At 38.3% G+C, this 23,624-nt stretch overlaps 1 protein-coding gene across 2 annotated transcripts; it reads left to right on the top strand.

Moving 5' to 3' along the window:
- The first annotated feature begins 53 nt into the window (after nt 1-53).
- On the top strand, nt 54-20,028 carry UFD1 (ubiquitin fusion degradation 1). Of its 2 annotated transcripts, none has more exons than XM_006846192.4 (10): nt 54-165; nt 261-315; nt 12,317-12,394; nt 13,063-13,087; nt 13,191-13,223; nt 13,390-13,511; nt 13,629-13,759; nt 17,309-17,538; nt 18,992-19,245; nt 19,592-20,028. In XM_006846192.4, the coding sequence occupies exons 2-10, from the start codon at nt 313-315 to the stop codon at nt 19,682-19,684; spliced, it is 969 nt and encodes a 322-aa protein (XP_006846255.2). In that variant the 5' UTR covers nt 54-165; nt 261-312; the 3' UTR covers nt 19,685-20,028. The 2 variants fall into 2 exon arrangements, with proteins under 2 accessions (XP_006846255.2, XP_020524056.1); XM_020668397.2 differs by having other exon boundaries at nt 13,390-13,515.
- Nucleotides 20,029-23,624: the final 3,596 nt, after the last annotated feature.

The following is a 23,624-nucleotide window of genomic DNA, read 5'->3' as shown; positions in this document are numbered from 1 at the left end:
TGTCCCAGCCCTAGCATTACGCAATATAATACATCTCCTCCAAGATGCCTAACAACAGTAATAAGGAAGCGCAAGCACGCCTCCCAGCAAACGACCGACGAGAGGGGATTCTCCTGCGTTACCTCTCTCTACAGCGCTCTGGTTTATCTCTCTGCGCTATCTCTGGTCTCTCTCTCTCCTCTAATTTCTACTCTCCAATTTATCATTTTCTCTTGGTTATATCTTCGCATCAACTGATAATGCGTTTGTCAATTATTTAGGTGATTAAAGAGGAGGAATTTCTGGTTCTGAATTCAGTCCACTGGTTCAACAATGGTATGCTATGTCATCTTTGATTTCTAGTGCCCTAATTTTTGTCTTTTACGGAGGTTTCACTTCTATTTTCTCTCGTATACTTGTAAACTAATCTGCAGATTAGGTGGATAATTGATTTCTAGTTTTATTGTTATTCTCTTCTGTATTTGCGGATTGAGCATTGTGGTAAACAAAATGGATTGGTGTTTGCTTAGTGCTTAGTACCAGTTTACAGAACACACATTGCTTGCATTTCTTGATAATGAAAAAATCATAAATAAAGGAATTTCCTGATCTTCATGAAACTTTGTCGATTTTGTACGGGAAAGCAAAGCAAAAGAGAAGACATGAGTTCTTCTAGAGGTTTTATGTGTCCTCTATAATCATTTATTGGATGAAAGGGAAGAGGGAAGATAGAAGAGAGAATCTTCTAGGGATTTTTGTATGTTCCTTTTGTTTTTGTTTTTTCTCATCTTCTTTTTCTTGTTCATCGCCTATCGTTTCTTCCTTTTCCTTCATTATTTTAAAAGTATTCTACCAAATGTCGGGGGAATCCCTTGGTGAATTAACTTACATAGATAAGTGAAATAGTTATGGCCTATTTGTCATTGATCATCTGTGTCATCCTGGCATTGTCGAACTAGATAGCTTATTTCTATTGCTTAGACTTTCTTGCTGGTTATTCAAAGTTACGATTATGGTGGAGTGATGGCCTGCTAGACCTTGGTGTTTATTATTTCTTCCTGTGGGTTTGTATATGAAGGGCACTGAGATGATTAGCTAGTTGCCGTCGATTTCTTTCCTGAAATTCTTTTACGTCGCTTTGCATCAGGAATTGCCTACAGATTGTTGGACTTCATGGAGTTTTCTTGGGGATCTTTAATTCTTTTCACCATTTGATTCTTAAAAGATGGGTATATTTAAGGAGTGAGTGGTTTAAGATAGCTTGGATATGTTTGGTTGCAGTCGACTAGTGATTGAGGAAGCAGTCTCATCAAAATTTGCGAGAGTTGATTTAGCCCCCCAATCTATTTCCTTTGAGCATGTGGTATCACTACCTTTAATAAAAGGTGTTCATTTGCTAACTCCTTTGTTGTCCATGGTTAAGAAATAGACAAACAAATGTAATGTACACATTCCCTATGATTAAGATATTCTTTTTCTTGCATCTCACCTTGTTCCCTCGCAGTAGACTCCATGAGGTTATACTTTTAGACACCTCATACATCTAGGGCTTGTTTGGATGGTAGTTCATCTTATCATGAGCAGATTCTCTTTTACGAAGTTATTATGCCCTCCAAAGATTATTTTCTTAGCTGTTTGTTGCATATGATATTGTTTAATTTTTTTTTTTTTGGGCATTCTTCAGCTATTTTAATAATTTTGCTTCCAACATGTGATTTTCAATAAGTTACTTTTAATAAAGTAAAAAAATCTTTTTTTAAAAAATAACATATGTAAAAGTTCTCATAAGTTTATCTCAGTTGGTTTTATGAGGGACACTACTAAACAATAAATAATTTATTATCAGGTTTAATTTTAGTGAAACTATGAATTATCAGTGACAACAAGCACATCAAAATGAGCCCCTTATGTGTACAAAAACTTACCTTAAAAAGGAAAAAAAAGAGCAACTTACCTCAAATTGGTTTATGCAGATTGAGTTGAGCTTGTATTCTTTTCTTTAAATCATCATCATCATCATTAGAGCCTTTTCCTAACTAGTTGGGGTCGGCTTCACGAATCTTGATCTGCCATTCAGCCATATTAAGGGTTATACCCTCAGTGAGGCCATAAGTCCCCATATCTTTTCTCACTACTTTCAACCATGTTCTTTTGGGCCTACCCCTAGGCCTTTTTGAGCATTCTACTTAAACTGACTCGTACCTCCTAATAGATATTGTATTGGGTTTGCGTCGCACATGGGCAACCCACTTAAGTCTACTTTCTTCCATCTTATCGCCTATTGGTGCCACACCTAAATTATCCTAAATGTATTCATTTTGAATTCTATTCCTTCTTGTTTTGCCACTCATCCATCTCAACATCTTCATCTCAGCTACACTCATTCTATGGGTTCATCGAGTGGCAAACATATTGTTGGATTTTTCTGGGCTCAATTATGTGTCGAAATTCCTGTAAGATGACCACACTACTATACATAGAGAAAGAAAGGGAGAGATATAAAATATTCCACTTCACACTATCATTATACTATTATTAAAAATTGTTAACTGCTACGATGATTACATACTCTCATTAATGCATACCCTCTTTCTCTCTCGTAATTCATTACTCCCTTCTCTTATACTCTTACCATTCATGTCGCTCACTCATTTTTCACTTTCTCACTTCTCTCTCTCTTATACTCTCCTCTCTTTCTCTCTCCACCATTCACTTCCACACCCACTCGATCTCTTTTAACCTACACTTCATCACACACACCAATGGCTTAAACCTATTCCCTATATTTAATCTCATTTGCACCTACATTTGCATCGACTTCCCAAGGTGTTGACTTGACTTGGCGGTGGTGATTGTTTCCAGAGAGAAGGAAATCTCTAGAGAGAGAAAGAGGCAAAGAGGAGGGGAGGGAAAGTGGGGAGAGCCATGTGTTGCTCTCTCCATCAATTCTCCCCCTCAACACTGACTCTCTTTCACAATTGATCTTCAAATCATGATGAGTCTTTCTTTGTGCTTAGCAAATTTGGTGATGTTAAGCCCTTTTGTAAATATATCGGCAATTTGTTCTTATGGCCTTATCAATGCCACTGTGAGCTTTTCATTTAGGACCTTTTCTCTTATGTAATGACGATGCACCTCAACACATTTGTTCCTTGCATGGAAGATGGGGTTTTCAGCCAGTCAAATGGCTGATATAGGTTGTCACAAAAGAGTGACATTGGTTTTTCAACTGGTTGATGCAAATTTTTTAGGAGAAGTATCATCCAGGTGAATTCCTGTGCAGCCATTGTTGCAGATTTATAGTCCACTTTGTTGGTTGACAAGGAGACATCGAGTTCTCTCTTACTACACCAAGAGGTGAATTCTTGTGCAGCCATTGTTGCAGATTTATAGTCCACTTTGTTGGTCGACAAGGAGACATTGAGTTCTCTCTTACTACACCAAGAGATTGCTACTGATCCTTGGCTAAAAGAATACCAGTACTAGATCGACGAGTAGTTTGGTATCCAGCAAAGTCGACATCACAATATCTAGTCAACTTGCATTTTCCCTTCTTATATATAACACTACGTAGTCAATGGTACCTTTGATGTACCGCATGATTATGTGAACATCCTCCAAATGAGGTTTTCTTGGATTCTGCATGAATTGGCTGACTACTCTGATTGCATGTGCAATGTTGAGCCTAATCAATGTCGGATAGATCAAGTTGCTGACAGTTTGTCTGTACATGGCTGGGTCCTTGAGATCTTCTCCTTCATCTGCACTTAGCCTCACATTTTTCTCCATCAGTGTTGAGATTGGTTTGCAATAGACCATATCGTACATTTGTAATTGGTCTCTACGTAGTCAATGGTACCTTTGATGTACCGCATGATTATGTGAACATCCTCCAAATGAGGTTTTCTTGGATTCTGCATGAATTGGCTGACTACTCTGATTGCATGTGCAATGTTGAGCCTAATCAATGTCGGATAGATCAAGTTGCTGACAATCTGTCTGTACATGGCTGGGTCCTTGAGATCTTCTCCTTCATCTGCACTTAGCCTCACATTTTTCTCCATCAGTGTTGAGATTGGTTTGCACTAGACCATATCGTACATTTGTAATTGGTCTCTAGTTTACTTTTTCTGACACGAGAAGAGACCTTCCTTGAATTGTTCAATTTCGAGTTCCAGAAAATGTTTGAGCTCCCCAAGCTCATTCGTTTGAAATCTGACTGACATATTCTTCTCTATGAGGTAGATTTCTTCAGTCTCATCCCTTGTAACAATCAGATCATCAACATAGACAAGTATAATCGATAGTTTATAATCTTTGGTTTTCACAAACAAGCTTGAGTCAGCAGGTGTGGCCTAGTATCTATTCTGCAATAGGAACTCCACAATCTTGCTATACCAGGTCCTTGGTACGTGCTTCAGTCCATATAAGGCCTTCTTTAGCTTGCAAACGTAATTTGGTTGATCCCTGCTTTCAAACCCTTTTGGCTGCTCCGTATATATGGCTCGATCAACCTCTCCATGAAGAAAAGCATTCTTTGCATCCATTTGCCATAATTTCCATGACTTCCTTGCTACCAATGCAAGTACTACATGGACTGTCGTGATTTTGGCCGCAAGACTGAAAGTGTCCTCGTAGTTGATCCCATAGTGTTGTGTGAAACCCCAAGCAACTAATTTGGTTTTATATCTTTCAATCAACCCATTGGCATGGGTCTTCACTTTGTACACCCATCGACAAGAGATGGGCTTTGCCTTTGTCGGTTGAGGAACCAAGTCCTATAGCTGGTTATTTTCTAGTGCCAAAATCTCCTCTTCCATGGCCTTTTGCCATTTTGAGCTCTGCTGTGCCTCCTCATTTGACATTGGTCTCGTCCATCGTTTACTTTGGCAACATCCACATATTTAGGATTCAATTTTTTGGCCTTGGTTGATCACCGTAATTGTGGCTCTTCAATGATCTCTTCTAATTGACTTGGTCGAGCTTCCTCAAGTGTCTTTGTTTGGTGGACACCATCTCCCCATGGGCTGGAAGATCTTCTTGGTGTGGTCGGTGGGTTGTGCTGCATCTTGTCTTCCTGGTTCGGCTCGACCTGCTCTCTTTCTTGAGTCTCTTGGTCTTCAGCCTTTTTTCATCTTTGGTTTCTGATACTTTTGTAGTTTTCGAAGTCCACCAGGATGATTCTTCATCGAAGACCGCATCTTGTGATGTGTAGCATCTGTTGGTTGTAGGGTCGCAACACCTCCACCATTTCGTTTGGGTATCATATCCCACAAATATGCATCATACTATCTTTTTCTCTAGCTTGCTACATGAATTTTCTAGAACACGCACATAACATACACAACCAAAGGTTTGATCTTCTAGAGCCTCTCATATGGTAAGATGAATCCCAATTTTGGTTGAGGCGACCGATTGATGTTGTGCGCTGCTTTCTTCATACACTTGTCGCAAAATCTTCCTACCACATTTTTAGCCTTTACTTCTGCATGTTTCAGCTAGGTGCTGATTCTTCCATTCGGATACTCCATTTTGTTGTGGGGTGTGGTAACAGGTTAGTTGATGCCGGATACGAACCTTCTTCAAGTAAGTTGAGAATTCCAACGATGTATATTCTCCTCCATTGTCAGTATGTAGACACTTAATCTTTTGGCCCATCTCCCCCTTGACCGTCGTTCGGAATTTCTTGAACTTTTCGAAAACCTCTGACTTTTCTTTTAGTAGGTACACCCACGTGTACTTTGAATAGTCATCAATAAATGTAAGCGTGTACCTCATGCCAATAATTGAATGTTGCTTTACTGGGTCAAATATATCTGGGTGAATAATCTCTAGAGGTCTCTTATCTTGATTTTTGGATTATGTGTATGGTTGTTGATGAGCCTTGTTGAGCTGATAGCCTATACACACAACATTTGTCTGGACTTCTAGCTGTGAAAGTCCCCTTACCATGGATCAGTCCATCATTGCCTTTAGCTTGTTGAAGCCCATGTGCCCTAGCCGAGCATGCCATAGATTGGTAGTCTCACTTTGTCGAGTCTTCTATACATAGGCTGATTTTGCTAACATCACGTAAACAAAATCTAGTTGTTGGCCCTCCATAATTGGCTGGTTTGGCAATTTCAGGCTTCAATACCCTTGGCATCATCTGGGCCAAACACAATGAAGTTGCCTATTGCTGTCAACTGTGATACTCACAGTAAATTCTTCTTCATTCGTGGCACATGGTAAACCTCCTATAGCTGGGCCTCTCCTGTACTAAATTGAAGTATACATACAGCCTTGCGTACATGATGATTAGCAACATCACATTATTGGTTGTGGCAACAACTTTGACTCCCTTATACTCGGCCAGATTGAGGAACTTATCCTTATCTCCAGTCATATGGCTCGAGCGCCCAAAATCAAAGATCCAGTCTCGACTGTAATCAATGACTTCATAGCTCGAGACTGTACTGAGTGCTAGCTTATCATATATCTCTGATCACCTTATTCCTGCATCGATTGATTGATAGTTTGCTAGTTATGAACTTGCCAGTTCTCTCTTTCATTTTTGCGAAGGATGCTTTTGCATCCCAATCTTCCTTGATCCCGTGGTGGTGACTTGTTGTAGTCATTGTATTTCCTTTAGTTGACTTCTTTTTTTTGGACTAACACTCGCGAGTAGAGGGACCCTTTTTGCCACAGTTGTAGCGTTCGACATCTCGTTGGGGTTTCCTTGGTCGCTGATCTGCGCCGGTATTGCCTCGTCTAGCTCTCCTTGTTGCGAGCTCTCTCTCCTTTGACTGTTCTCGACATTCTCTTCTGCCTCATGCAAAGAGCACCTCCTCTTCGTCTTTTATAGGTACACTGGCCATTTGTCTTGCCAACGTCTCCTAGTTCGCTAATAGACTTTCTAATTCCATAAGAGATGGTTGTGTCGGCCAACCTCTAATGGCCATCATGAACCCATTGTATTTGAGTCTCAAGCATCTTGTGATGATACGTCTCATTGTGGTTTCGGTAATTCGGGATTTCAGATCGAGTTTGGAGATCTTGTGGCAAAGAGATTTCACTTTTGAAAAATATTGGCTAATGGACATCGGACCCTGAGACACGGATCTGAGCTTGTTTTCTAGGAACTGTAGTCGAGCATCATTCTTCTTGGCAAGCATTGTTGCCAACGCGTCCCAGACATCCTGCGGAGTGGTGGCTTCTTGAATGTGGTCCAACAGTTCCTTTTGAACTGTCGTCTTTAGCATGAACATGGCCTTACCCACTTGATATGCTAGCGCCGCAATGCCTCGACATTCTCTCTCGTAGGTGTGATGGTTTCGTTGCCGCTGACAACCTCTTAGAAGTTCTGTTTTTTGCAGGTATGATCCTGCGCATGAATACTAGTCATCATAGTTGTAATGGTTCAGCTTCTTGAGCCTCCAGTTGAATTCGCCAGGTCTACCATCGTGATTGGTGTCTTGTCGATCTCAACACCAAGAAGCTCGGTCCTTGAATGATCGGCTTCACAATGTCTCATTGCTCACTTAGGATGGTCCCTAACTGAACTTGCTCTTGTACCAATTGTAAATTTTTTTGGGTTCTATTATGTGCCGAAATTCTTGTAAAATGACCACACTTACACGTAGAGAAAGAAAGGGAGAGAAATAAAAGATTCCACTTCACACAATGATTATACAATTATTAAAATAATTAAATGCTACAGTGATTTCAATCTCTCATTAATGCATACTACCTTTCTCTCTCTTTATTCACTATTCACTTTCTCTTACACTCTTATCGCTCACATCACCCACTCACTTTTCACTAACTTTCTTGCTCCTTTTCCTCTCTTATACTCTCCTCCTCTCTCTCTCTCTCTCTCTCTCTCTACCACTCACTCCCACACCCACTCGATCTCTCTCAACCTACACTTCATCATACACACCAATGCTTTAAACCTATCCCCTACATATAATCTCATTGCATTGCTATTTGGACCAACCTCCTAAGGTGCTAACTTTACTTGGCGGTGGGATATGTTTCTAGAGAGAGAAGGAAATCTCTAAAGAGAGAAAGAGGCAAAGAGGAGGGGAGGAAAAGTGGGGAGAGCTATGTGTTGCTCTCTCCTTCAATTCTCCCCTTCAATAGTGGCTGTTTGGCTCTCCTTCACAACTGGTCTTCTAATCATGCTGACTCTTTCTTTGTGCTTAGCAATTTGGTGACATTAAGCCCTTTTTTTAAATGTATCAGCTATTTGTCTTATGTCCTTATCGACGCCAATGTGAGCTATTCATTTAGGACCTTTTCTCGTATGTAACAATGATGTGCCTCAAAATGTTTGGTCCTTGCATGGAAGATGGGGTTTTCAGCCAGTCGAATGGTTGATAGGTTGTCACAAAAGAGTGACATTGGTTTTTCAACTGGCTGATGCAAATTTTCCAGTAGAAGTGTCAGCCACGTGAATTCCTATGCAACTATTGCTGCAGATCTATTTTCTGCTTCGGTGGTAAAAAAGGAGACAATGGGTTGTCTCTTACTACACTTTAAGACTTCTGATGATCTTAGGCTGAAAGAATACCCAGTTGTAGATCGGCAAGTTGTTTGGTCACTACCAACGTTGTCATCACAGTATGTAGTCAACTCGTATTTTCCCTTCTTATATAACAAACCATAGTTAGCGGTACCTTTGATGTACCGCAAGATCCTACGAACGACCTCAATATGAGGTTTCCTTGGATTCTGCATGAATCGACTGACTACTCCGATTGCATGTGCAATTTTGGGCCTAGTCAATGTTAGATAGAGCAAGCTGTCGACAATCTTTCTGTACATGGCTCCTTAAGATCCTCTCCTTCATTAGCACTTAGCCTCACGTTTGTCTCTATCGGTGTCGAGATTGGTTTTCAGGCGGCCATACCGTACTTCTGTAATAGGTCTTTAGTGTACTTCTGCTGACACAAGAAGAGACCTTCCTTGACTTTGTCAATTTCAAGTTCCAGAAAATATTTTAGCTCCCCGAGCTCCTTCATTTGAAATCTGACCGACATATTCTTCTTTATGCAGGAGATTTCCTCAGTGTCATCAAGAGCATGGAGTGGTAGAGAGAGAGAGAGAGAGAGAGAGAGAGAGAGAGAGAAAGAGAGAGGAGAGTATAAGAGAGAAAGAGGAGTAAGAATGTTAGTGAACGTGAGTGGGTGACATGAGGTCAGAATGTAAGAGAAAGTGAGTAATAATGAAGAGAGAGAAAGAGAGTGCATTGATGAGGAGAGTTTGAAATCATGGTAGCATTTAGCATTTTTAATAATATTATAATCATTGTGTGAAGTCGAATATTTTATTTCTCTCCATTTCTTTCTCTATGTATAGTGGTGTGGTCATTTTACAGAAATTTTTTGGCACGTAATAGAGCTTAGAGAAATCCTACAATTGGTATCAAAGCAGGTTCGATAATGGGCCATCGGTAATGAGCAGTGAGACGCTGTGAAGTCGATCAGCCAGGGATTGAGCTTCTTGGTGTGGGGCTTGACGTGCGATCACCAATCACAATGACGGACCTAGCGAATGCACTGGAGGGCTTGAGCCGCTAAACCACCACAACTACGACGACCGGCGTTTGTGTGTAGAATCATACTTGCAAGGACAGAACATCTGGGAGGTTGTCTGTGGCAACAAAACCATCACACCCATGAGAGAGAATGCTGAGGCACTGCGGCGTTGGCCCTTTAAGGCTGGGACAACCATGCTTGTGCTAAATATGATAGTTCAAAAGGAATTGTTGGATTACATTCGAGGAGCCACCACTCCGAAGGAAGTCTAGGACGCATTAGCAACACTGTTTGCTGAGACGAATGATGCTTGATTGTAGTTCTTGAAAAACGAGCTCAGATCCATGTCTCAAGGTATGATGTCCATTAGCCAATATTTTCAAAAATAAAATCCCTTTGCCATAAAATCTCCAAACGCGATCTGGAATCTCAGCTCCCCGAAACCAGAATGAGACGTATCAAAGGATTGCTACTGCAAATGACCACGTGGGCAGTTATTGTTTTCTAATCCACCACCAGAACCCCTTGCTCAAATGACATACACCCCATTTCAAATCAATCACCCCCCATCCCCCATCCCCCACCCCTACCCCTTCCTTCTTTCCCTTTGGGATCCAGGCTTACCTTACATCACTTCCCTCATGATGATCCCAAAGTACCCAATCATGTCAACATGTATCTATCTCTATGTGTGTGTTTCTATATATTCATCTACGCACATACACACAACCATCTGTTGAATCTTAGAATGCTCAAATCTAAAGTTCATTTGCTCACCTCGACGTCCATATAATATGACTCGTCCCTCTCTAGTGCAATGCTAATTAACCTTTTGGAAGTTACTCTCCACCAATTCTATTGCTCTCCAAGAACTTGATAACTTACTGAACCCTTCTATCCCTCACGACTCAACCCTTCTCACCCAAGCCTAATTTACCCCAAGTAACTCTTTTCCATGGATTCCTTGAATTACTAGTTCGGCCTAGAGTTCCTAATGCCAATCTTGGGCAAGGCATGTTCTCTTGAAATTCTTGGTACCCCCAATCCCCCATTATCCTTTGCTTTGTGTCTTGCCTTCAAATGCACAAGGTGTTTGCGAACCTCCTCCACCATTCTAGAGAAACTTGTGCTGTGATCTCTCCAAATTCCTCATATCATGAAGGGAGATGGTAGGGAGGTCTTGATGACTTAATGCTAAAGAAGAGGTCTGATCTTTCTACAAGGCCAACACCCACACAAATCTCTTTATCTCTGGATTTGTTCCAAATTTGAGGCTTCCCATCAGATAGAGAAGCCTTTTCTTCATGAGGGGAAAGGGCTACATGTAGAAATCAACTACAAAACACACACAAAAAAAGAGTATTCCGTTATATATCATCCATTTCTTTAATTTGCTCTATTGGGATGGTGACTGACAAGAATGGTTGGGACAAGAAAGCTCCATCTCTTTCATATTTTGGATAACCAGATAACCATAGAAGATTGTGGAAGTGGCTAAGTCCTATAATATGGAGCCTTAATATTTGGAGAACTGCAGAATCCTAGTGAGATTTGATTAACTATAAATTTTGGCCATCTGATATTAGGTTTTCTCACTTTTCTTTGGGTAGTTTAATGATTATATTCAACCCTGGGAAGTCATGCTGTGGCTTGCAAATGCTCTTAGCACATGGCCCCTGCCTTAAATCCCCTGTTATGCTTTTCATGAGATTGATTTGGTTGGTTATGAGAATAAGTGCCGGAGGTATAATATAATCCTATGGTATGTTCTCGTGGTAAAGGATATTGTTATCTTGAAAGACAAGTTCTCTGTAATGATGTTGAGCAAGTTTTAGCAATATATTGTTTCTAAGATTAAATTGGTTATGCATTCCAGATTAATGATATAGTGCAATGGTAGTTTATTGGAATCTCTGCTGGTGTTATATTTTATTGTGGTCTTGTACAACGGTACAATGTACATAGATTTGGCTGTGCAAATTTATAATTGTTTAATCTTACAACTCTTTCTCCCCTTAAAAGAAAAAGGGGGGGAAAAAGAAAAAGAAAAAGAAAAAGCAAAAGAAAAAGAAAAAGAAAAAGAAAAAGAAAAAGAAACAATGCTACAACTCTTTCTTGGCTTTTGTATCTACTTTGGGTAATTATCATCATCATTTTAGCCTTTTCCTACGTAATTGGGGTCGACTACATGAATCCTGGTTCTCCATTCTGCTCTATTGAAGGCCATATCCTCAGTGAGGCTATAAGTCCCCATATCTTTTCGGACTACTTCCATCTACATCCTTTTGGGCCAACCCCTTGTCCTTTCCAATCCTTGCACTTGAACTAACTCGCATCTCCTAACAGATGCTGTACCTGTACTTGGTAAGCGCCACACATGGCCAACCCACCTAAGTCTACTCTCTCTCATTTTATCACCTATTGGTGCCACGCCTAAATTCTTTTGAATAGATTCATTGCGAATTTTATACCTTCTTGTCTTGCAGCTCACCCATCTCAACATCCTCATCTCCGCTACACTCATTTTATGGGTATATTGTTTTTGTCCGCCCAACATTCCGTCCAATAGAGCAAAGCTGGCTCACCGCTGTCTTATAGAACTTGCCTTTTAACCTCATTGGTATGTGGCGATCACATAAAATTCCAGTTGCACATCTCCACTTTGCCCACCCAGCTCACTTTGGGTAACTATGTGAGTAAAAAATCAAAGATTGATGATTGCTATCTCAAATGTGGATTTCAGAAAATTGCTCAAGCAGTACAATACTATCATTTTGTTTTTTTTGCTCTTTGCTTAATTTTGTTGCTTTTTGCAGTTTTTTGAAGGCTATGGCTTCCATGGCACATCATTTGAACAGACTTATCGTTGCTACCCTGCATCTTTTATTGATAAGGTTTGCATTCCATTGCACCCTTTATTTATAAGGTTTGCTAATAAGGTTTGCTAAGAAAAGATGTATATTTTTTCTTCCTCTCCTAGTTCCTTTTATTCAGTCTGTGTCCATGTTCAAATTTGCCTTTGAATCGATTCATATGCAAGTTTTTCATAGCATAATTAGTCTTCCTAGTATTGTTGGCCTTTTTGATGAGTTTTCTTATCATCAATTCTGGATTTTATCTATTCATGAAAGAGGATGTATTTGTTATTAAGTTTTGTCTGTTTTCCTGTTGTATATATCTGTCTTTTGTCATGAAGTGTTTGTATGACCCCAGATCTGGTGAGGAGGTTAATATCCTAATAATGTTCTTATACAAGTGCACTTAACTTCAGAGTTGATGAGATTTTGTAACTGCTTGTCATGTTTCTTAAATCAATTTTGAAATGTCCAATATTAGTGCATAACAGTAGATGGATTTTCTTTTCTTTTTTGATAGATTACTAATAAGTATTTTCAATAACTGGTTTAAACAAATGCAGTTTTAATTTTCTCTTCTTCTGTTGACTCTACAAATGTGTTGGTGACTAGCTATATTTACAGTTGTAGCTGATACAACAACTTTAGTGTTTTGTTTATTGCCTTTTCATTTTACTAACTCTGTATAGTGCCATTTGACCTTGCAGCCACAGTTAGAAAGTGGTGACAAAAGTAAGCTACCCTGAAACCCTGTTTTTGTTTATCCTGTCGGTGGCTTTATTTTCTGTTGGATTACTGAACTGGATTGTCTTCGTTACGTTTTGAAAAATTGCAGTTATCATGCCTCCCTCTGCCCTTGACCGCCTTGGTTAGTGAACCTTTACATCTTTTTGTTGACTTTTTTTCCTTATTGTTAACTGGGGTTTCTGCATCGTCGTGTTGTGTCTATGCCTTTTTGTTACCGGTAGATCCCGGTGAATTATTTTGGTGAAGTATTCAACATATTTGACATATGATATTGTGTTTATCTGCAGCATCTCTGCATATTGACTATCCCATGTTGTTTGAGCTTCGTAATCCTGCTACTGAGCGGGTTTCTCATTGTGGTGTTCTAGAGTTCATTGCTGAAGAAGGCATGATATATGTGCCATATTGGGTAGGTATGAATGTGAATTCTTATTTAAAATTGTATATCTGTTGATCATTGTTCCTGCAAAATATGAAAATTATTGTTGAATATTTTCTTTACCAATTGTTTTGTATTGATTGTTAGATGATGGAAAACATGCTCTTACAAGAGGGGGATGCTGTGAAAGTGAAAAATGCAACCCTTCCAAAGGGCGAATATGTGAAATTGCAACCTCATACAATGGACTTTTTAGATATCTCAAACCCAAAAGCCATGTGAGTGAACTGGAATAGTATGATTTTCTTATTGTATTTTCTTCTGATTACTTAAACTTAACAAGTTTTATGTGACATTTTTTAATTGAAGTTTTCCTTGTCTATTTATCATACTTGTCTTCTATATGCTGTTTGATTGTTATCTGCCTTTTTGTTTCACTAAAGTTGATCAATACAGCAGGCTGCCTATGTTTTGATTATTTATGCATGCATGCATGCGCGTGTGTGTATGCGTGCGGGCCGTGTATAGACTGCAGATGAAGTTTCCAGAATTGGCCTTTGCAGATGACCCTTTTAGGAAATGTTTGATTGGTTATGCTGAACTAGAGTCTGCAAGACCTGCTGGAGCCAAACTTATAGCATACTCATTTTCTGTCCATGTTTAGAGCAATAATCTTGTTTGGCTTCGCATCCTGATTTGGTCAAGGGAAGCAAAATGCTTTGGTTCTTTGGTCCTTCTGGAAATCCTTGGCTCTCATTTTGATGCTTGCTTTATTTATATAAATGTGGTTTTGGCTGCACGAAGGACTTTTTCTTTCAAGTAAATACTGAAAAACAGGTAGAAATTGAAGGGGGTTAGTTTTTTACCCTAGGGTTTTAGCAGCTGCACCCATTACACACCATGTCAACTCCCGATCTGTGACAAGATAGTTGTAAAGTGCATGGATGGGTGCCATTTTCAAAAGAATTTTCTTTTTGAGAAAAACATAGGTAGAAAATTAACCCCCCCAAAATTGTACAGTAGTGTGAAATAAGAAAAATTACATGCAGTTGTAGTTATCAACTACTCACATAACATCTTTGATTTATATTGATCCTTGATGCATATCTACCATAAGCAGAGACCTGTTCAAGGTCCAAGTGTGAGCAGAGATTTGCAGTAAAGGCTGAATTGTAGGGTGTCCTTGAACAAGAAGACCTTGGATCAAGCGGTTGAAGGAGGTGTGTAAGACACCTCCTTCCACATGACTGTTAACTGCTACAGATGCATTAACGCCATCCTCCGAATCAGAGATAGTGAGATAGGAAGTTATTCTCTGTTAGTCTTCAATCACATCTCATATTAGTAATATAACCTTCAAACCATATCTTAGGAGTTGACTAGTAGGTTGGAGCAACCTTTTACTGAAGAGGAAGTCTGGAAGGCGGTCTATGACTTGGGCCAGGACAGAGCACCTGGGCTGGACGGCTTCCCTGCAGCCATGTACACAAATTCTGGGATCATATTAGCCTAGATGTCCTAGTCATGTTTAATGAATTTCATTGGCGAGGCACCATTCACAAATATTTCAATTCGATCTTCATTGTCCTCATTGCAAAAGTGGAGGTTTCTGAAGAACTACAAAGGCTTTCAACCCCCCCCCCACCCACCAAAAAAAGGAAAAAAAAAAAATTCAATCTCATCAATGCCTCCTATAAAATCCTAGCTTACTTTTTGTCTTAGCAAAACCTCATGGCCTTTGGTCTCTAGTGGAGATATTGGATTTTTGGTTGTATATCATCTGCTCATTTTCCGGTGCTTGTTTACGGCAGCCCACACCTATACTTCCCCTCTTCACGGGGGCTTCACTGAGGAGAACCCCCCTGTCCCTTTTTTGTTTTGCTATCATAGCAGAAATCTTCAATTTGTCCATCACCAAACTTTTAGGACAGCAGTCTCCTACAGGCTTCCCCTCCGCTTTGGGACCAACCATTTCCAATCTCCTAAATGCAGATGAGACCCTAGTGTTTCTGCGATGCAAGGTTGATCTGGAATTCTCCATAGAACTCAATGAAAAAAAACTAAAATGTTGGGGGATCAGTTTTTCTAATGACTTTACCCTAGACTTGGCAAAGAGACTCAGATTCAGTCTGGAATCCCTCCCCAGCAAATACCTTGTTTTACCCACTCCATGTGGGTAAGTCAAGGAAGGCCCTTTGCTACAGAGTTGTAGAAACGTTTATAAGGAAACTGGCTGCCAAGAAATGCAGTACCCTGATCAAGGTCACCTTGTCCAATATCCGGGTGTTTCGACTGTCCATTTTCAGAATGTCGGCGACTACTGAGCTCAGGCTTGAGCATCAAATTAGGGAGTTTCTGTTGTGTGGGGCTTGAAAAGCCCATTAATTCTTAGCTTTGTTGGATAAATGGTGGTAGAGTTCCCCACAGAGGAGAACTATTTATGGGGTGAATCACTCAGGCTGGCTTCTTAGAACAAACCCACAGCCATTGGGCCTAGGGCACTTGGGGAATGTGTGGCTGGAGCTGGAGCTTCAGCTTCAGCACCCTAGGCGGATTTCACTAGAAATCTGGTTCATCATAAGTGGTGGCATTCTCCCAAAATGCTATCAGTTCAGTTATCCTTCCATCCCAATGCCTGTGGAGACTAGAGCTCATTTTAGATGAGATTTCTCATCTCGACACAGGCATAAACGTTTCATACAGGCACACTTGGGGGAAGGCCAGTTTGGTGGCACCCATGTAGTAGCTTGCAAAAAACTTGTTTGAGCATTGGTAGGTCCTCACATATGATTGTTGACTTGTATCTTTTTAATAATTGTAAGAAACCTTAGCCATATTATGTTCACTAGAGTAGCTTACAATTTACAAGCAATGGAATTAAGACCGGAGTGGACCAGCCTGTTCCGACTGGGAACTAGTGAACCGGTTCCCCAATTGGTCTCGGTTTAGAGGTGTAGTACCAGGAAGTGCACTTAACTGGCATCGAACTTGGGGATATATTTTTTGATGCTTGGACCGACGGATTTGACCTGTCCAAACCGAATTGGCAACTGGCCAGAACTGGTCTAAAGCGGTTTGTTCAGACCAGTTTTGAACAAAATTTAAGTTATTTTTTTGTTTATATTTTTATAGCCTGGTTTGACTAGTGAGTTTACCGGTCGGACCGGACTGTTGCTCTCACTTGTTCGATGACCGGTCTAGTTCTGATAACACTAGTTGCAAGTAGTGTCTTTTGACATCTTCATGGATAACATTCTGCAGGCTGGGTTTTTTTTTTTATTGTATTTCCCTTTTTTTATCTCTCATTGTGCACTTGCACTCTATTCATCCCATTAATTAGCGCCAAAAACGGAAAAAAAATAATTTGCACCCTGGTAAAGGTTAAAATGAGTCACTAACCAACAATGGATCAAGACCGTCCATATGGTGGACATATTGAGATCTAGGTGTTTAAGAACTTAAAAATCAATTTTTTGTTTTTTGGAATTGTTCATCTTATGTCTGTAAGGCCATCTAAAAAATTTGGGATAAAGAAGGAAACCCTCTTAGGCCTAGATCTAATCATCCGTTCATTGGGTTAAAAGATTAATTTTTAAAATAATTTTTATGGTGTATTTCTGGATTTTGTATTTTTTAGATTGTTCATCATTGTGAATTGAGTGTGTTCAAAAGTCAGGTTCAAAAAATTGTGTCTAACGTGATTTTTGAAGTTGCATAAAATCGCTCCCCTATATATATAATATTATAAGTTGACATTTTCTTTTGCTGTTTAAAATGAGAAACATAAATCCAAGAGACATTTGATCAATCTTTCTTGTTTCTCGCAGCTTGGAGACAACATTGCGGAACTTCTCCTGTTTGACCACTGGTGACAGCATTATGGTTGCCTATAATAATAAGAAGTATTACATTGACATTGTGGAAACAAAGCCGTCTTCTGCTATTAGTATCATCGAGACAGATTGTGAGGTGGACTTTGCTGCTCCTCTTGATTACAAGGAGCCTGAAAAACCGGTGCCTTCAAGCATCCCTTCATCAAGCAAAGCACCTGCTCAAGGTTTTACCATTTTTCCTTGTCCTTTCCTTTTTATTCCCTTCTATGTCTCATTTAGTTGATCCAGTTGTGTTTGCTATTAATTTGGAAATTCCTTTTTATTAGAAGTTGAATATGGCATTTTATGTTCCTGGCCTTCGTCGTTATTTCTACCCGAAGGATCTTATTATGCTACCTGCAATGTGCTTTATTTGATTAAGTTTGTATGGCTGTCCTGTGCACCCTTTGATTTCCATTTGTTTTCTTCTGGATTTTTGAAAATGATTTTGTCGTCAATTACTTTTTTTTTATATAAAATAGGGAAAAGTTCTGAGTTACTGTTTGTTCTATATGCCTGTCCCTTGGCATTATCCGAAGGTCTAGTACAATGACAATTAATGATTGGGAAAATATCAAAGACCAATACATGGAATCCATCATTGTTATATCAGATTGGTTTAAGCAGTCATGTATTGCGGATAAAATAGAAAATTATTCATGATGCTGGGATTTTGGTGAGATCTTGTGCATGTCTTGTAGTCTTGATCCGTTTGGGGAATGGTTTACTTGTTTTGCCCTTGATATCTGTTTGGAATTATCTTGGTTGCCAGTGTTCTACACTTAACTCCTTCCGAACAGTCTGAAACAGTGTTTTGATACCCTGACAATTCTGTGGGAATCGGCCCGTTTCCCGTTTCCAACCAGGATCCGGTTGGCTTTCACTAATTCCCGATGTGGATCGGAAATTCCTGATCCCGATCAGTGGGTTTTGAATCTCTGCTCTGAAATCAATAATGGACATTTGGGGTGTGTCACTCCTTTGCTTAAAGCCTGCCAACTTTCTTGACAGACTTTTGAATGTAAAAATTACATTCTCGAACTGTCCCGTGATATCTGACATTTAAATAGCTAACGAACTTTAGGAGAACCCAGTTCTGGCATAAAATACTTTGCCAATTTTTTTCTTTGACAAGGAATTGAGCACTATCCAGTGCAATGTTTTTTAAACCAAGTTGTTGCATGTATTTATATATGTTTGTCTGTGTGTATGCGCACATGCACATTGAGTCGTGACATTCACTGTCATGGGGTCATTTCCCCAGTAAAGTATGCATGACTTGGTTGACTTGTTGACATGCTCGGCTTATTGGGGTCTTATCCTTGTAGGGAATATGTTCATGCTTTAATCAGGTTGTAATTGTCTCAAACCTCTCATTTGCTACAACAGATAACAACTTCATTAATGGGTAGCAGTTTGTTTCAAAGTTTTAAAATCATATCTGTTCTAGCCTTTTAGGAGAAAAGCAGTTTGGTGTTCTTACTTGCATGTGGAATAGATAGTCACCACACTCACATGATGCTAAAAACAATTGAGCTCTCTCTCTTTCTACTACAATTCTTCATTGAATTCTTACTAAAAAAGAAACTGAATTACTCCTTTTCTGATATTGGTGCATGTCTCGATTCAATCGCTCAGTTGAGGAAGAACCTGCAACGGAAGAACCCAAGTTCAACCCATTTACCGGTGTTGGACGGCGGTTGGATGGGAAGCCATTAAAGTATTCAGAGGCACCCAATCCTTCCAACAATGCCAAGGAGAAGGCATCCGCAATTACAAGCAGTAAGCAGCAACCAACTGTGCCCACTTCATCTAGTGGTGCATCTCGCCAGCCTTCGGGAAAGCTAGTATTTGGTGCAAATTCAAGTCATGCTCCAAAAGAATCTCCAAAGGTGTGTTGACTTACTTTGTATTCGACTTCTACACGACCTTACCTCACTAACATAATAAGAGTTTGAGAGTTGAGAATATCCGCCTCCGCCCCTCTCTCTCTGCCCCTACAGCTTATCTTGTTTGACCCCAGAAAAACTCCGTCTCCCATGCAACAATTCTCTCTCTCTCTAAGATACGCACACGTGCATACTCTCACACACATACATCTCTACATATGAGTTTTCTTTTGAAACCCAGGAGAAATGGATTAAGGAAAGAGACATTGCATTTTCATTTGCATGGTAGTTCCTATTTTATATGTTGACCTCGATGGGCTTGCATGCTCACTGTTATTGTTCTCGCTAGGTTGCTGCAAAAACTGCTCCGACAGAGCCTCCAAAGAAGGAAGAACCAAAATTCCAAGCATTTTCAGGGAAGAAATACTCATTGAAGGACTGATTATGTAAATGACTGCTTGCATGCTCACTGTTATTGTTCTCGCTAGGTTGCTGCAAAAGCTGCTCCGACAGAGCCTCCAAAGAAGGAAGAACCAAAATTTCAAGCATTTTCAGGGAAGAAATACTCATTGAAGGACTGATTATGTAAATGACTCTTTGCACAGACTCTGATATCTGGTAATCTCAAAGGTAGTGGATGGTAACTTGATGTACATTGTTATGTCACATTTTTAGGGCCTGTTTGGGTACACGGCTTTTAAAGCATGGATTCCTAATATCTTGGATATTGCCAATGTCCACTATTTGGATTGCTTAATGACTAGGATATACTTACAATCAGAAAAATCAAAATCATGAAATAAGACCTATTTTCCATGATTTCATTTCTGCCTCAAAACATGTTTTTTTGGCATTTCCAAGGCCCATAGAGTTCACTCATTGGCTCCCTCGAAACATAGGGAGCATTTGGTAGGTATGAAATTTTAGAGAGAGTACTTAAATTTTTAAAGAGAGAAACTATCTTAAAATTTTTCGAGTGAGAAACTATCTCAAATTTTAACTTTTAGAGAAAGTATGTTAAAATTTTAAAGAGAGTACCAATTTTTTTAGAGAGATGAACTATCTCAATATTTTAGAGAGAAATTATTTCAAATTTTAACTTTAAAGAGAGAGTTGGTTAAAAATTTAGAGAGAGAAAGTATGTTAAAATTTTAGAGAGTACCAAAAAAGTATAGAGAGAAACTATTTCAAAATTTTTGAAGAGAAATAATTTCATATTTTTATTTTTAGAGAGATTATATCAAATTTTAGAGAGTACTTAAAAAGTTTTAGAGATAAAAATTATCTCAAAAATATTTAGAGAGAGAAAATATATCAAATCTTAAGTTTTAGAGAGTATTTTTAAAATTGTAGAGAGTATTTTTAAACTTTTAGAGAGAAACTATTATAAATTTTAAAAAGAGAATTTGCCCAAATTTTTTTTAGAGAAATATATTGTTTTTTTGATAAAGAAACTATCTCGAATTTTGAATTTTAGCGGGAAACTATCTTGAATGTTAGAGAGAGAAAACATATTAAAATTTTAGAGAGAGAAATTATATCAATATTTAGAGAGAGAAACTATTTAAAAAATTTTAGAGATAGAAATTATTTCAAAATTTTTGAAGAGAAACTATCGCAAAATTTATGTTTTAAAGAGTGAAAGTATATTAAAATTTTAAAGAGAAACTATATCAAATTTTATATAGAGAAAGTACATGAAATTTTTAGAGAGAAACTATTTCAAAACAATTTAGAGAGAGAAACTATCTTAAAATTTATGTTTTAGAGAGAAAAAGTATTTTAAAATTTAAACTTTAGAGAGAAAGTATATCAAATTTTAGAGAGACACTATATCAAATTTTAAAGAAAACTATTTCAAAATTTTAGAGAGAGAAACTATTTCAACTTTAAGTTTTAGAGAGAGAAAGGATTTTAAAATTTAAGAGAGCAATTGTATCAAATTTTAGAAAGAGAAAGTACATAAAATTTGAAAAAGAAACTCTCGAAAAAATTTTAGGGAGAAATTATCTCAAATTTTAACTTTTAAAAAGAGAAAGTACCTTAAAATTGGAGAGAAAAACTATATCATATTTCAAAGAGAGAAACCACTTTAAAATATTTAGAGAGTGAAACTATCTCAAAATTATTGAAAAGGGGAGCTATATCAAATTTTAAATTTGAGAGTGTATCTTAAAAGTTTAGAAAGAGACTATATCAAATTTTAGACAGTAGCCTCTAAAATTTTAGAGAGAGAAATTATCTCAAACTTTTTAGATAGATAATTTTAAATTTTGGATAGAAAGTATATTAAATTTTAGAGACAGATATTATATCAAATTTTAGAGAGAAACTATCTTAAAAATTTTATAGATACACTATCCCAAATTTTGAGTTTTAGAAAGAGAAAGTATATAAAAATTTTAGAGAGAGAAATTGTATTAAGTTTTGTTACCAAACAATGGACATAGAAGTTATTGCAAGGAACCCATGAGTTTTGTATAGTTTGAAAAAAGGCTAATGTGATCTTGTCGGGGAATATATATTTTTATTTTTTTTATTTTTTCTCAAATTTTTTTTCTTTTTATTTTTGACAAAGATCACAACAAATAGTCTTACCAATAATTCTTGCTTCACATAAAATAAAACTAACAAATCCAACAATCTTAAAAACCTTGATGCCATTTCTTATGTATGAGAATATAAAGATTAAATTATAAGAAATAAAATGGAGAGTGCCGGAGATTACCTCAACCGGGCTTGTTGCATACCACATCGAGTCACCACCATCCGATGACACATGATCGACGATCTAGCTTCAATCTCACCAAAAAAACAAGTTTAGGCCAAACTAATTATGTAGAACCATTTTAGAATTTATCAGACCTTGATCTTTCCCATACTATCCAACCTTTAGGCTATTCAAGATGAGAGAGAGACTTAAGAGGTGACCCAGGGTTGGGGGTGTCTCTCTAGAGAGGCTAGGAGAGAGAGAGGTCTAGAGAGAGAGATGCTTTAGAGGAAGGAAAGAGAGTGGAGCGTGTCCCTTAGAGAGAGACGAGAGAGAGAGAAGAGAGATATGCAGAGAATAGGGGGGGTGCACCCCTATTTATGGGGCAAAATTGGGTTTAGGGTTTCCCATAATTTGCGTCTTAATTGAGATTGAATGTGAACCGTCGATCAATGATGACTTGTGGGGTGAGGGATCTGAGTCATCTATTCCATAGATGAGCCATTAACATTAAAAAAGTGCATGAACCATTATCCAGCTTTTCTAAACCATTTTCCCATCAATAGAAATTAAATAAAATTAAATCCAATCAAAATATTATGCGTACCATAAAATGACATAATTTTTCTCATTACTTTTACAAAATCTTTCAAAGATATTTCAAGTTAATATTTACTTCAATATTTAGTCGATATATGATCAATATATTTCCAAGTCACATTTGACCACATGTCACAATTGACTGTTTACCATAACATAAGGTCACATGGACCACAAATCAAAATCTTTGCATAAAATAGAAAGTGGTAAGAGGTGGGGCGTGCCACTTCAAGGAAGGCATGCATAGGCCCCACCTTCTAGAACATGGCGGGTCCATGTACACAATAGGCCCCCATGAAATTTTATTTTATATAAAATAATTTTAAAATATTTATTTAAATATTTAAACCATTTTAAATTCACTATCTTTAATTGTGTAAATCCAAATTTCATAAATAAAATATCCAGACGTTCATAAAAATTCAAATAATAATTTATATCATAAAACAAACATAATTCAATTAATTTGATGGGAAATGGATCCATATGGCTTAGGAATTAAATCAACAATCATGAAGCACTCTACTTTCAATTGTGGACTACAGACCACACTTGATTTATCGAACCGACCTAGTGTTTTTCATGACCCACAGTCCAAGCAAGGGCTTATTAGCAGGTCACCAAAGTTTGGCTGATAAACCAACGTGTCACAATCTCAGTCTGTGGATTTTAGGTACTCCTCCGAGAATACTCCGACTTCATCAAGGGTGACTCATTAGAATCTTTATCGGTTGACGCTCAGGTAACATGGGTTTTTTCCAACCGACTGACCTAGACCGTCAAGTACAGTTTTGTATCTGTAAACATCATTTGCTTAGTATGGTCCACGAGGGGCTACACTCCCACTGAGTTCATGTTCCACTATATCATTTCATTTGACAAGCACTTATAAGGCTTTTAAAAGGCCACATAACCTAACATAGTTTATCCAAACAAGAAATTTGAGGAATCCATGATAAAAATCCTTGATATTGAAAATCTATAGATTTCTTTGGATTTCAAATATCTAAGATTCCTAATTTCTTCCTATCCAAACGGCCCTCAGTATATGCAGCTTTTGTTCATGGAGTTG

This window comes from Amborella trichopoda, chromosome 8, assembly GCF_054954075.1.
Source record: "Amborella trichopoda isolate Santa Cruz 75 chromosome 8, AtrichopodaSantaCruz75HAP2 v2.0, whole genome shotgun sequence".
In the NCBI taxonomy this organism is placed as follows: Eukaryota; Viridiplantae; Streptophyta; class Magnoliopsida; order Amborellales; family Amborellaceae; genus Amborella; species Amborella trichopoda.
Note: the sequence above shows the minus strand (reverse complement) of the source record. Positions and strands in the feature narration are given on the sequence as shown.

Excerpts from the sequence above, each read along its gene's own strand:
- UFD1 (XM_006846192.4), top strand. Across the intron at positions 13,224-13,389 it reads CTCTGCCCTTGACCGCCTTG|CATCTCTGCATATTGACTAT; the intron begins GTTAGTGAACCT and ends GTTTATCTGCAG. Across the intron at positions 19,246-19,591 it reads CTCCAAAAGAATCTCCAAAG|GTTGCTGCAAAAACTGCTCC; the intron begins GTGTGTTGACTT and ends TGTTCTCGCTAG.